Source organism: Phacochoerus africanus, chromosome 1 (genome assembly GCF_016906955.1).
Source record: "Phacochoerus africanus isolate WHEZ1 chromosome 1, ROS_Pafr_v1, whole genome shotgun sequence".
Classification (NCBI taxonomy): Eukaryota; Metazoa; Chordata; class Mammalia; order Artiodactyla; family Suidae; genus Phacochoerus; species Phacochoerus africanus.
This window is the reverse complement of record NC_062544.1, coordinates 277,427,443-277,443,037: the sequence shown is the minus strand read 5'-3', so window position 1 is coordinate 277,443,037 and position 15,595 is coordinate 277,427,443. Positions and strand designations below refer to the sequence as shown.

Below are 15,595 nucleotides of genomic sequence, written 5' to 3'. Positions count from 1 at the left end.
AGTCAGGTTTGTTACCACTGAGCCACAACAGGCACTCCTAAATTTGTATCTTTCTGACCACCAAAGAAAGAAGCATATTTTTGTGTATCTTAAAAATCATTTACTTTTCATCATCTGTGAATCTCTCTTTACATCCTCAGCGAACTGTTAAAAGTTGTGGGTTTCTTTTTTATTAACTTTTCAGAGTCTTGCTAACATGGAGAGTGACCCGTGTCTCTTACGTATCTTGTGATCTATGAGATTTAATTTTAGTACTGTCAAATCTGTCCATTTTTGGCTTCTGGTTTTAACTCAGAATGGTATTTCTTAGCCAGAAAATTATTCCAACATCCTCCTTAAAATTTTTTTAAGAGTTTTATCCTTTAAGTTTAACCTACTTGGAACTTATTTTTGACATTGACCTGAGACAGAGACTTGACCTAATAATCTGCCAATATGGAGCCTTCGAGTTCATCCTTACATGGAAGCTAGCAAAGAGAAACCTAGTGCTCTTACAGCTTTCTCTTCCTTTTTTTTTTTTTCCTTTTTCTTTTTGTCTTCGTGGGGCCTCACCCGTGGCATATGGATGTTCCCAGGCTAGGGGTCTAATTGGAGCTGTAGCCGCCGGCCTACACCACGGCCTCAGCCATGTCAGATCTGAGCCGCATCTATGACCTATACCACAGCTCATGGCAACGCCAGATCCTTAACCCACTGAGCGAGGCCGGGGATCGAACCCGCAACCTCATGGTTCCTAGTCAGATTCCTTCCCGCTGCGCCACGATGGGAATTCCTCTTCTTCCTTTTTAATTTTAAGCACAACCTACTACACAAACTCAAAACATATTTTACTGTTATGACAACACCCAAAGATGTGTACTTACACAGAATAAAAGTGATTTAAGAGAACAAAACATTTAATAAGATGCAGACTTCCTGACAGTCAGTGACACTCACCCATTCCCCTTTAACCTCCACCAGGAAAGCAAAGGTTTGAAAGCAAGGCAAAACACATGTTTAATGAAATGTTTCATTCTCACAGTATATCTACACTCTATTTTTCTAGGGGGGCTGGTGCTTAACTAACCAGTTTGAGGCAAAGGACTCAGTATCATTATAACAAGACTATGTTTCCAAAAAATAGCAACATTGACTCATTAAAATAGAGATCATCTGTAACATTTCCCCATCGTAACATTTTGTAACACTTTTCTCAAGAAGAGAACATTACTTATCTGCATCTTGGTGTGGCAACAAAATCCAGTTTCAAAAAACCGTTAGACTTTTTTTTTTTGTTTTTAAACGATAGGAAAAACAACTATGGCATGTGGTATTGTCTCTTCATAATGCTTAGATTGCTGCTACTGCATGGTATTTAGATAATTTAGAATTAGTTGGCTTTAAAGGGCACAGAATTTCAAAGACCAGGCAGGAGGAACAGAGCAGCTTCGGGCCATGAGGAAAGAGACCGATGGGAAGAAGCTGAGCACCCATCCCACCGTGGGTCACACTATTCCCATACAGGGCAGTGTGTCTCTATGCTCCAGACAAACCGGCAGTTCTTTCTGTAAAGAATGAGCGAGGCAGGTGTCCAGACACTCAAAACTCTTGGCTGAATGAATGAAGGCAGGGGGATTATTGGAAGAGGGTTTCATTACTGTTAAGGAGATGCTGACTTTTAAAAATTATGGACCATTGGCTGTGACTCTCTTATTTCCAATGCCTGAGAACTAGAGAAAAAGCTATCAGAAAACAAGGGGAGAGGAGACGGAGTTCTCTGAGGACCAAGCCCACTGTTCTTTTTATATATTTGGGCCCATGAAAGGTCACACACTCTACACACAGATGCATAAATGCAAGGCGAATGCATGAGTGATTATAGTGACTGCACAACACCCTTTTATATGTCAAAGAATGAGGTCTTAGCATGCGAAGCATGTTTGTCTCAATTCTTAACTTTCATAGTTTTTTTAAAAAAAATTCTGAAACATCCCCATTAAAAAAAAAAAGAAAAAAGAAAAAGAAAACAAAACCAAGAGTAATGCAAAGTCTGACGACTTCTCAGACTCTTAACTCTTAAGTTAATAACTAGATGGAGGAACTATTGTTATCCTCTAGGAAATAATTTAGGTCAACCACATTGCTTTAGTCTTTCTCAAGCTGGTTACTATAGTTTTCGTTACAGTCATCAGATTATATTTAATTATTATTATTATTATAATTAAAGGAGGCAAGCCATGACAAACTCTATACATGCTTTCATCTGTTCATTTACAGAGGAGGAAAGCAAATTAACTATTTAATTCATTACTCTTTATATGACTCAAAATTTACACAATTAAAGGGGGAGAAAAAGACACTTTGGCCCAATGATACAAAAGCTACCACTGGTGACTCTGAAAATGGTTTTGCATGGAGAACTACTTTTTGCATTTAGAATTATTTCTGAAAGACTATTTATAGTATGCAAGTAATAACCTAAACTCTGAAATTATCAGAGCTTTAGAGATGTGAAAATATGCAAGGCTGTGTTCAGAAGCCATTTTCTGTAAAAATTCTATTTTCAAGTCATCATTAGGCTACTTTTTAAACGCCATTTCTCCTTCTAATAGAAAAGGAAGAAGCCTGAAGCTGCAATACTGGCTTTCACACTCACCAACAATTTCAAAGCTGTCAAATAAAATAGGAAAAGAGGACAGATGCTAATCATCAACAGAAACTCCACCTTCGCTGGAGTCTTTCTTACCATGACAATATCTCCCGGCTGGATTGTGATTTCATCGTGACTTCTGGACTCAAAGGGGTAGAGTGCCCGGTAATACACCACTTTTACATTCTCCTGGGCAGAAATTGTAAGCGGGCCTTTTTCTGTTTTCAAGAAAAGGAAGAGAAGGGAACAAAAATAAAATGTGGCGTAGAACTCAAACGCATGACACAAGCCAAGTCACTGACGTCTCTCTCCTCTGCTGCCTGTCTCAGCATCTGAATGATTTCCATCTATTCAAGGAATTTCTGGAACACAGAGTGAGGACGTGTCTGATTCTAAAACCAAAGGCGAGATAAATCTGAAGCCAGAGCAACTCCAAGTCATCAGAGAGAGGTCACGAGTGGAATCTACACAAAGGGCACCCCGGTGCTGATGCAGCGAAGGCTGCCTTCCACGCCTGCTCTCTGCCTCCTGGCTTGGGCGCCAGCGGTGCACATCTGTAAAGCATCAAGACCGCCTTCCCCGGATGCAGGGTGTTTGGCACCATGCAGCAGTTCCAATGTGACCCAAATCTGAATCACCCAGCTCATGTGGGAGGGTGCAACTTTAACTTTCCAGAGTAAAAACATGGAAACACAACACTGTCAACCAACTATATACTTCAGTAAACTAAATTTTTTAAAAAGACTAATAAAAATCATGAATAAACAGATATATAAACAAACACATGCACAAATGAAAGACATGGAAACACTGATGTTTTGGGCCCTCAACATGGTCATATAAAACATAATGGTATATAAGGGTGTTGGAGTTCCCATCATGGCTCAGTGGTTAATGAGCCCGACTAGTATCCATAAGGACAAGGGTTCGATCCCTGGTCTCACTCAGTGGGTTAAAGATCTGGCGTTGCCATGAGCTGTGGTGTAGGTTGCAGACGAGGCTTGGATTGCACATTGCTGTGGCTGTGGTGTAGGCTTGTGGCTACAGCTCGATTAGACCCCTACCCTGGGAACGTCCATATGCCGCAGGTGCAGCCCCAAGAGACAAAAAACAAAACAAAACAAAAACTGTAAGTGTGGGGTCCCTGTGGTGGCACAATGGAGTCAGAGGAATCTCTGCAGTAAGGAACACAAGTTTGATCCCAGGCCAGCATAGTGGGTTATGGATCCAGCATTGCTGCATCTGTAGGTTGCAACAGCAGATCGAATCTGATCCTTGGCCTAGGAACTCCATATGCTGCGCGGCAGCCAAAACAAACAAACAAACAAAAGGGCCAAAAGATCCCGAATGGTGCAGCGGGTTAAGGATCTGGTACTGCTGCCACTGTGGCAAAGGTTGCAGCTATGGTGTGGGTTCGATCCCTCGCCTGGGAACTTCCACATGCTGCATGTATGGCCAAAAAAGTAAATAAATAAGTGCGGATTTCACCAAGAATGTTATTACTAATAATTCCTGGTGAATTACACTTCCTAGAGAAAAAAAAAATGAACCTAAAGACTGACCCTAGATGAAAATAATTCAGTCTTTAAACGAAGTAAAATTTTTCAAAGACCACATGAGGAGAGGATGCTTTGGATTCTGATTAGTAATGACTAATCACAGCCCTCTGAACTGTTTTATCCAAGAGGGGCAAGTATTTTGATACACACCTATTTTCTCTGCAAAGTCATGAAAGTACTCTCTTTGCATAATCTTGCATTGCATGATGTGCACAATTTCCCACAGACAGAAGGAGACAAAAAGCCCTCATTTTACACCTGGAGGACGCATTAGGAACTTAAGGTCAAGCAATGGTGAAATTCTTTTCAGAAAAAAAAAAAAAAATCAAACTGTATGTTTGTCTTCCTTTCACACAGGCTCCTGTGGGAGTCTGATGACCTGCCTGTCTTACTCCCAGAACTGCAGCAGTGAGGTGGCAGCCCCAGCTCTGAACCCTCAATCCCATCCCTGCCCACCGGGCAAACAGGAAGCAAATAAATATTTGTCATTTGCCGTCCAAAGGAAAAGGCAGTCCCCTTGATGGCCAAGTACTATCTGCTTAGCTTCACAATATCATATGAGAAAAAAATATCCCAGTATGTATCTGATATAAGGGAGCGTTTTTGACCTATTTTAAAATCTTTCATTTATCAGTATTTATAAAGAGGTAACTCATGTTCAAAGGCCAAAAAGAGTTTCAAGATAAAATCAGAGTGAAGACATGTCAGTATAGGCGTGGGGGAAAAGTGCCACTTCCTGCTGCTGAAACACAGACATTCCCAGAGAAAACAATAAACCGGAGAAGCAGCAGGTTCTTTTTTGCAGGAGAGGTGATGACCTCCATTTGGAATACAGGCGGTAAGAGTGGGGCTTGGAAGGAAACTTTATGCCACGGTTAGCCGCGGGGGACACCAGGATGCCAGCCTAAGGGGGCCAAAAGCTGGGACGGTGGCGGAAGAACTTAACCATCACCCAAGGATGCTGGAGGACGAACAGCTGCTCTGTCCCGAAAAAGACACTGATGTTCTTACCTCAATTCACAGGGCCCAGACGGAGCCTGAGGAGACAGGGGTGTTTCCCAAGAGGATCTGGGGGAACAAAAGCCAACTCACTTGCTCTCGTACCTGCGGTGGACCAGGGCGCCTGGACCGCTGGTTTCCCTGGTTCTTGGTGTTGATGGAAAAGCCGACTCAGCTTGTCCTGCATGTCCTGTTTGCCCTTTTCCTCGCTGTCCTTCTTTTTGACGCTCTCCTCCCTTCTGAGTTTTTCCTCCTCGTGCGGTTTTCTTGGCCGGGGCTGCTCCTCATCAGGGTGCATGTGCTCAAGCCACGGCGGGTCCCTCTCCTGAGCGCGTCTGTCAACAAAACGCCTGATTACAGCACGGAAGCAGCTCCCAGTTAGCACTGCCGTGAGCTCTTTTCACAACGAGCTCCATCGAGTCAATGGGGTGCTACACATCAAGGGACCCTGTTCTTCAGATGGAGGGATCTGAATCAGCGAAACGGAGGAGCTCAGGGAGAAGGAAGTCATGGGATTTAGAGAAACACAGAAAGAAAATTTCTGATTTATCTGACAAAGCGATTAGAAAAATAACAAAAACAGTTCTTCATTTTAAAACTGCCAAGAAGAAAAGCTGTAAAACACACAAGAACGTAGCTTTCATGACGAGAATGTACACGCAACACTGCAAATGAAATACTGCGCAAGTAAGTCCGTGGGTTATGATCCAGCAATCCTACTCCTGGGCATATATCCAGACAAAGCTGTAATTTGAAAAGATACACGTCCCCTTATTTCACAGCAGCACTATATACAAAAGCCAAGATATGGAAACGAACTAAATGCCCATCAGAGATGAATGGATAAAGAAGATGTGATACATACATATACAGATACACACACACACATAATGGAACACACACACACACACACACACACACACACTCACACATAATAGAATACTAGTCAGTCATAAAAAAGAATGAAATAATGCCATTTGCAGCAACATGGATGGACCTAGAGATTGTCATACTAAGCAAAGCCAGAACGATAAAGACAAATAAATGCCATGTGATATCAATTACATGTGGAATCTAAAATATAACACAGGAGTTCCCATTGTGGCTCAGCAGTAAAGCACCCAACTAGTATCCATGAGGATGTGGGTTTGACCCCTGGCCTTGCTCAGTGGGTTAAGGATCTGGCGTTGTCGTGAGCTGCAGCATAGGTCACAGGCATGGCTCAGGTCCCACATTGCTGTGGATTTGGCTGTGGCTACGGCCAGCAGCTGCAGCTCTGATTCGACCTAGCCTGGGAACTCCAGATGCTGCAGGTGCGACCCTAAAAAGCACAACAAACAAACAAAAAACAAAGAAAAAAAAACCATAAAAAACTTACCTACAAAACAGAAACAGACTCAGACACAAAACAGACTCGTGGTTGCCAAGGGGGAGAGGGTGGTGGGGGTTTAGGATTAGCAGACACAAACTATTATGTATAGGACGGATTAACAGAAAGGTCCTACCTACTGTACAGCACAGGGAACTACACTCAATATCTTATGACAAACCATATTAAAAAAAAAAACATGAAAAAGAATATAAACACACACACACATATATATGAATTGCTTTGCTGTAGAGCAGAAATTAACACTGCAAATTGACTATACTTAAATAAACTTTAAAACACAACAATGGTCCATGAGCAATGGGATCACTGAGGGGACACACACATTTCCTGCACACAAGTAGCTCCACAGAACTGAAGCAGGAAGCAATAGGTGACTTTGAACCCTTGAGGTAGTAACCATCCCTTACTAAGGGACAGGTTCTATATATTTTACTGAATCCAACTACTTTGTTTTCTGAAGGAGCTGACACAAAGAGATAAGCTGCAATTAAATCTAGGCCTTGGAAAGTCTGATGGCATCAACCCGAAATCTGTAGAAAAGACCGGAAATGATTTTTCCCTCATTCCATAATATTTTATAAAATCAGAAAATACTTTAAGTGATTATACTTTAGGTGAAACTAATGTGCAATAGGAACTGGTATCACTAATATTAACTAGTCCTCCACGTTTGTTCACTACTTTAACCCTTATACTAGGTAGGGAGGTCCTACCATTATCACCTGCTTTCTGCAAAGAATAATGACAGAGAAGCAGGAATAACCCAGGCAGCCTGGTTCTCAAGTCCACACCCTAAATTGCTGGTCTGTGACGTGACTAATGCACACAGGTCATCATCTCCTGGAATTAGGAAACTGCCAAGGGAACATAATATAAACAAATAAAATTTCTATTCTCCATTTTTAAAATATTATACTTATTTCCTCCCTGGATAAATGTGAAGATTAAGTGCAGTAGAATTCTTTTTTTTTTTTTTCTTTTGTCTTTTTAGGGCCACACCGGCAGCATATGGAGGTTCCCAGGCTAGGGATCCAATCAGAGCTGTAGCTTCTGGCCTACACCACAGCCACAGCAAGGGGGGTCCGAGCTGAATCTGCCACCTACACCACAGCTCATGGCAATGCCGGATCCTTAACCCACTGATCGAAGCCAGGGATCAAACTCGCAACCTCATGGTTCCTAGTCGGATTCATTTCCGCTGTGCCAAGATGGGAACTCCCAGTAGAATTCTTTTTAATTTAAATCTGAAGCATTTCACTTACAATTTTCAAAACATCTTTTAAGAAAGCATAAAAGGAGTTCCTGCTGTGGCACAACAGGATCGGCAGTGGCATCTTGGGAGCAGTGGGACACGGGTTCGATCCCCGGCCTGGTACAGTGGGTTAAGGATCCAGCATTGTCACAGCTGTGGCTTAGGTCTTGACTGTGGCCCTGGCTCAGAAACTCCATATGCCTCAGGACAGCCAAAAAAAGAAAAAGAAAAAAAAGAGAGAGAGAAAAAAAGCATAAAAAACTTTTTTTGGAGGGGTAGGGAGATTGTTATTCGTAACAACAACAACAACAAAACCACGATAAAATTATCTTATAAAGGTCAGCCTTTTTTTTTATGGCCACACCCATGGCATGTGGCAATTCCTGGGGGAGGGACTGACTCCATACTGCAGTTGCAGTAACGTCAGATCTTAACCTGCTGCACCACAAGGGAACTTCCAAGATCATCATTTATAAAAGCACATAACCATGTAATTTCTGAAGTTAAATTCTGGGTACTATTTATCATAAAACTGTAAGCAGAAAATTGAGACTTTCTGTACCATGACACTGTGTGTTTATTTCAACTCTGAAGGAATGCAAAACTCCGGGGCAGTACATTGTAAATAATAAACTTTGACAATAAAAAAAGAATGGAGGGAGTTCCTGTAGTGGTGCAGTGGAAACAAATCTGACTAGGAACCATGAGGTTTCAAGTTCGATCCCTGGCCTCGCTCAGTGGGTTAAGGATCTGGTGTTGCAGCGAGCTGTGGTGTAGGTCGCAGATGCAGCTTGGATCCCAAGTTGCTGTGTCTACGGCTGTGGCCGGCAGCTGTAGCTCTGATTCAACCCCTAGCCTAGGAACCTCCATATGCCGAAGGTGTGGCCCTAAAAAGCAAAAGAAAAAAGAAAAAAAGAAAAGAATGGAGTTGGAGCTAATCAACACACCCAAGGAATTATTCCTTGGGACATGGTCCTAAACCTACCCCCAAAGAAAACCATAAAATAGTCCTGTAAATTGGTTTGCAAACCTAGTTACCAACACACAGGCATGAAAAAACAAAAAAACAAAATACTAGTATGCACTCATAACAAAAGCGTAAAGTGCACCTTGGCAGTTAAACTGAGTTCAGCCCAGTAAAAGTCAATGACTTGCCTAAAGTATCTATTTCTTCATCTTTTTCATCTGATTTCAATAACCAGTTTTTCGAATTTACTGTATATTATTGGGATATTTGATTCTTTTTATTTCTTAGGACTCTAAAACCAATTTGAAGCGGAAAAAACAAAATATCCAATAACGAAATCAGACACACCAAAAGTTAAGCGATACATTTCTACAATCTCCTACAAACGTAACAAATAAAAATGAAAGATTACAAAGACAAATATTCAAACAAAACCAAAACAAAAATGCATCTGTGTCCTCAGCAGCAAGAGTACTTTTTTCTCCATTTGTGCTCAAGTTTAATTTGCGGTTGAAAAAATGGCACGCGGTCAGGCCAACTGAAGAAACCCACCGTATACGGCCAGGGACCTTGGGGACTTTGATTTCAAACCCAGGACTCAGAGGGCCACTGTTATTAAAAGGCTGTGAACTGGAAACGTATTTTGGTATTGGCATGCAAATGAGCATCCCAAGTGGTCCAAATTTCCCTGTATAAGTCCATTTATCTACACAGCCATAGCCTGAGAGAGCTCTGGGAACTCATCAGAAACTTCAGGGGGTATTTATACAGGCAAAGATTTATATATGCATGTGTTTGCACTAACACACGCGTATATACAGTGTATCTGGAGAAGCCCGGCAAAGAACAGTAAATACTCCAAGTGCCTTCCAGATGGGTCCGTGAGCCACAGAAAAGACTCACCTTTGGGCTTCTTCTTTTTGCTTTTCTAATTCTATGATCTTTCGCTCTTGTTCTTTCTGTTTCAGTCGTTCAGCCTCTATGGACTTCTGTTTTTGGAGTTGCTGCTTATTATGGATTTCTCGGAGCTCCTGTAAATAACCAAGAAACCGTGTGTGTAACGACACGCGCCGATGGGCATTTCCACTGTTTATCAACATGCAACGTTTCCGAGGGGGGGGAAGCCCAGCCACATAGGCGATAACGCTTCAGGTTTGAAAAATGTTAATTTGGAGAACTTCAAATCACTCTATGCGTTGACAGGACTGATCATATTTTTGAGAGCCTTAACACTGTATCATGGTCCCTGAGGGGCTTCAGAAGGCATCTGCGAGGGACAAGCATTAGAGAAACTACACAGTTCCAGACTTAGTGACAACAATGGAACCAACTAATTTTAAGACACGGTGGAGTTCCCACTGTGGCTCAGTGGATTAAGAACCCAACTAGTAGTTCCTGCTTCTAGCTGTGGTGCAAAGAAATTGGCGGCATATTGGGAGCGCTGGGATGCAGGTTTGATCCCCAGCCCGGCATGGTGGGTTAAGGATAGAGCATTGCCACAGCTGTGCCTTGGGTCCCAACTGTGGCTCAAATCTGATCCCTAGCTCAGGAATTCCATATGCCTCAGGGCAGCCAAAAACCAACCAAACACCCACCACCACCACCAAGAACCTGACTAATATCCATAAGGATGTGGATTCAAGCCCTGGTCTTGCTCAGTGGGCTAAGGATCCAGTGCTGCTGCAAGCTGCAGCACAGGTGCATAGGTTACAGATGTGGCTTGGATCTGGCGTTGCTGTGGCTGTGGCATAGGCTAGCAGCTGCAGCTCCAATTCAGCCCCTAGCGTGGGAACATCCATATGCCTCAGGTGTGGCCCTTAAAAAAAAAAAAAAAAGAAAAGACATGAGGATGATCATGAATGAAACCTTAAGGTTCTTTTTTTTTTAATGTCCTCACCTGAGACATATGGAATATCTTGGGGCAGGGACTGAATCCAAGCTGCACCTGAGACCTACAGACCCTTCACCCACTGTGCCAGGCCAGGGATTGAAACTGCACCTCCACAGTGACCTGAGCTGCAGCAGTCAGATTCTTTTTTGCTTTTTTAGGTCTGCACCCATAGCATATGGAAGCTCCCAAGCTAGAGGCCAAGTTGGAGCTGCAGTTGCCAGCCTAGACCACAGCCAAAGCAATGCAGGAGCCACAACACTGGATCCTCAACCCACTGAACAAGGCCAGGGATCGAACTTACATCCTCATGGATACTAGTCGGATTCATTTCCACTGTGCCACAATGGGAACTCGCTTTTTGTTTTATTTGTGTGCGTGCGCGAAGTCAGATTCTTCTTCTTCTTCTTTTTTTTTTTTTTTTTTTTTTGCTTTTTAGGGCCACACTCACAGCATATGGAGGTTCTGTTCCCAGGCTAGGGGTCCAATTGGAGCTATAGCTGCCGGCCTATGCCACAGCTGCAGCCATACCAGATCTGAGCCACATCTGCGACCTACACCACAGCTCATGGCCATGCTGGATCCTCACCCACTGGGAGAGGCCAGGGATCAAACCCACAACCTCATGGTTCCTAGTCAGATTCATTTCTGCTGTGCCACGACGGAAACTCCTGCAGTCAGATTCTCAACCCACTGTGCCACAGCTGGAACTGCAAGATTCTTTTGATAATAACATCAACCTTCATGGGCTTTGAAGATATACACACTCCCTCCCCTCAAACCATTACAACCTCACCTCCGTCTTACAATATGCTGCTTAAGAACAAAACGACATCCCTCTGCTCTACATTCTAGAGTCCCCCCCCACCAGGGTCTATTTTCCTTCACATCAGACCTCTTCTGCAGTATCTTTTCTCACTAAAGACATGAGAAGCGATCAGCTGCCCCAAACTAAACCAGCAATAAGTTGAAAGTAAAGAGCTGTAACTGGATCCCCACTTTGGATCTGATTCCATTTGATACTACCATAGGAATAATAGAAATTTCCTTAGCAAGTTACTGAAAACAAAGTGTAGTTAGGATATTCAAGGTATTTAAGTCAGAAGTTTAAAAATCTAAAAGCTAGAGTTCTCGTTGTGGCTCAGTGGAAATGAACCCAACTAGTATCCATGAGGATGTGGGTTCGGGGCAGGGACTGAATCCAAGCTACAGCAGTGACAAAGCCAGATCCTTAACCATGAGGCCACTGGGGAACTCCTTGGATATTAATTTATAGATCCATAATTACCGGACACAAAGTCAAGACAGATGAAAATAAAGCTAGCAACATATTATGAGGCACTATAATATGAAAAGCAATAGAAGTGAGTTTAAAGAATCATGAGTTCCTGTTGTGGCTCAGTGGTTAATGAACCCGCCTAGCATCCACGAGGGCTCGGGTTCAATCCCTGGCCTCACTCAGTGGCTGAGGCTGTGGTGTAAGCTGGCAGCTGTGGCTCCAATTCGACCCCCTAGCCTGGGAACCTCCATATGCCTCAGGTACAGCTCTAAAAAGACAAAAAGACAAAAAAAAAAAAAAAGAATCTATGGGGAGGAGTTCCCATCATGGTTCAGTGGAAACAAATCTGACTAGCATCCATAAGGATGCAGGTTCACTCTCCGGCCTCGCTCAGTGGGTTAAGGATCCAGCACTGCCATGAGCTATGGTGTAGGTTGCAGACACGGCTCAAATCTGGCGTTGCTGTGGCTGTGGTGTAGGCTGGAGGCTACAGCTCCAATTCAACCCCTAGCCTGGAAACATCCCTATGCTGTGGGTGTGGCCCTAAAAAGACACACACACACACACACACAAAAAAAAAAAAAAAAAGAAGAAGGAGAATCTATGGGGCGGGGGGATCACACTAAGTGAGATAGTTTCAAAACAGTGTTTAAGTGTATCAAATACATGAAGGAAGACATTTAAAAATCTTGAAAGCCCAGTTATTTCTGAGTAGCAGAGTTAGAGGAGAGGCTGACCCTATCTTTGGAACTGTCTAAATCAGCTGCAGCTTCAAGCACCTCCAAGGAAATGGAGTTTACAGGAGCCATAAAATAACAGATGTCAAACGAGGTAACAGAAGGCTCTGACATCCTATGATCATCGGCAGATTTGAAGACTGCAAAGTTTTTCTATCATTTCCTTCATTCAAGTCAAATGCTGCTCAGATGCACACAATCAAGTATAAGAAATGAAGGCACCAGGAACTGGAAGGCATTCTGGGTCTTCCTCTCTCTTCTTGGACTCGGGAGCTTAAGATGCCAGGAACCAAAAAAAAGCAGAAAATGTATGTTTCCTTACGTTGATTCCTTTTTTTTTTTTTTTTAAAAGCTGAACTTCTGAAAAGGCAATCTACAGCATGAAAGACTGCGTACTGAAAACTAGCTACCCATTTGCCTTCCTGTGCGTGACAAGGGCCTGTGGGGCCCTGGGGCCTTTCACGTGGGCGCAGAGGGCTGCACTGCTCCCGGGCTCCTCTTCAATACTGTGGAATACTTGTTCAAGTACAAGTATAGTTATTTAAAAGTTGCTTTTAGGGGGAGAGGGGAGGAAGTGGGATGGATGGGGAGTTTGGAGTTGGTAGATGCAAGCTATTACATTGAGAATGAATAAGCAGGGAGTCCCTGCTGTACAGCAAAGCCAACTATATCCAGTCTCTTGGGAGAGAACATGATAGAAGACAGTATGAGAAATAGAATGTATGTATGTATGACTGGGTCACTACGCTGCACAGCAGAAACTGACGCCACACTGTAAATCAACTATACTCTAATGTGCATGAACGAATGAATGAATGAATGAATGAGTAAATAAATAAATAAATAAAATTGCCTTTGAATTCTTTCAGGGAAAACATTTTTCAGGTGACAAATACATCCGGTGTCATTAAATTCTTTCTTTACGTAGGAAATGAGAGAACTAGTGGGAGGAGACGGTAAGAAAACCTTCCCCACACAAATTGTATCAACTCTCCGGGTGATCAACCTGATTTAAGTGACCCTGCAAATTCTGTTAACTTGTCACAGTTATTGCTCTATCATAACTAAGATAAAAATAGCGGAAGAAATTACTACGAATCATATCTGAGCAGCTTGCTTGTGGCTCTTTCTAAAATTAACTCACTCTTTTTTTTTTTTTTAATGGAGGTCCCCTCATGGTGCCGCCGAAACAAATCCAACTAGGAACCATAAGGTTGTGGGTTCGATCCCTGGCCTTGCTCAGTGGGTTAAGGATCCAGCATTGCCGTGAGCTGTGGTGTAGGTTGCAGGCGTGGCTAGGATCCTGCATTGCTATCACTGTGGCTGCAGCATAGGCTGGCAGCTGTAGCTCCGATTAGACCCCTAGCTTGGGAACCTCCAAGGGTGTGACCCTAAAAAGCAAAAAAATAAAATTAAATTAAATTAACTCACTTTTTTCTAAAATCAGTAACTCTGCAATCATCAATTTATTGGCCGGATGTTTGTCTAGCAATATGGTACTGAGTGTACATACGGCTTGGTTGGTTTTTCTTCTAAGTTCTATTCAAGGATGTGATGTTTTACACTGGATATAGTGGACCAGAGCTTAATACTGTCTCCTAATAAAGTACAGCAACCTTCTTAATAAATAAATAATTGAGCATGCATTCAAGATATTTTAGCTTCAAACAAACACATGGGAAAAAGAAAAATTCCCATAAAATAATTAGTATATATAAATTTAAATAAGATTTTTTTTTTCACCAATAATATCTACAGAATTCTATGACAGAGCAGAGTTTCTTATCTAGGGTCTAGAATAACCTTTGGCTCTGTGAACACTATGAAATTACATGCAAACTGGAGTATCTGGGCATTTTTCTTGCTGAGAAAGCTCTTAGCTTTTATTTGATTCTCAAAGGGATGTTGGATCAAATACAGAAAATTATGAACCATAATAAAAAAATGACTGGCAAATAAAGATTCTGTCTTGTATTAGTTAAGATAAATGAAAATCAGCTTGCTTTAACTTTCTTCCTTCAACCAAGGGGAGAACAGTCTCTTATTTCCCCTAAAGAATTAAGATATTTGCACCATAAAACATCTTGGGACATTCTGTGGCACACGGCCCAAGTATTTCAAAAGCAATATGCTTGACAAATTGAATGCTCAAGAAGATCCCATTTTTTTGCCCCGAGAAATATGGCTCACTTTCAAGTCCACTAAAGACGGTTGTTCTATTGCTATGCAAGTGGCACAGAATCGCTTGATTAAAAAACTGTGACTGTTTCTCCTTCACTTGCATCTTAGAAACACTCAAAAATAAATGAAGGGATATTACATGAATTATAAAGAATTATCCACCTGAACAATACGTATGGCATTCCTTTTCATAAATATTTTGTATAACGGCTGGTGAAGAGAGAAAAAAAACAAACAGCAGTAAGGGGGTGCCTATGAAAGACTAGCAATGATGGCTAATTTGGTCATCTAGCTTGTTTGAAAGATTACTCGGCTTCTGGTATTTATCTCAGGCTATTTCTGGTATTTATCTCAGGCTATCTCAGGGAAAAGAAAGACAAAACCGAACATACCTTGATTAATCACCAGAATTTCACGAACATAACACTATAAATCAGAACGATAAAATCGTGTAGGACACATCTTTTAGATTTATCACCATCTTGATGCTGTTAATATGAAACTGACCTCCTCAGAAACTGATCTAGGTACCAGCATCAGAAATTTCAAGTGTTTGTTTTGTCTAGACCTAATACCTACAGCAAGTCATAAGCAAGAGGGCTTTTTTGTTTGCTTGTTTTTGTTTTTGCTTTTTAGAACCTAACCTACAGCAGCATATGGAAGTTCCCAGGCTAGGGGTCAAACTGGAGCTACAGCTGCTGGCCTACACCA

General features: G+C 42.2%; 1 protein-coding gene across 2 annotated transcripts in view; it reads right to left on the bottom strand.

The window, feature by feature from the left end:
• Window positions 1-15,595, bottom strand: part of ITSN1 (intersectin 1) — a 235,828-nt gene that overhangs the window by 80,675 nt on the left and 139,558 nt on the right. For both annotated transcript variants that reach the window (XM_047795839.1, XM_047795833.1), the window contains exons 17-19: window positions 9,703-9,830; window positions 5,293-5,522; window positions 2,726-2,847 (exon numbers count right to left, since the gene is read on the bottom strand). In XM_047795839.1, coding sequence (XP_047651795.1) covers window positions 2,726-2,847; window positions 5,293-5,522; window positions 9,703-9,830 — 480 coding nt within the window. The remainder of the gene's footprint in view (window positions 1-2,725; window positions 2,848-5,292; window positions 5,523-9,702; window positions 9,831-15,595) is intronic.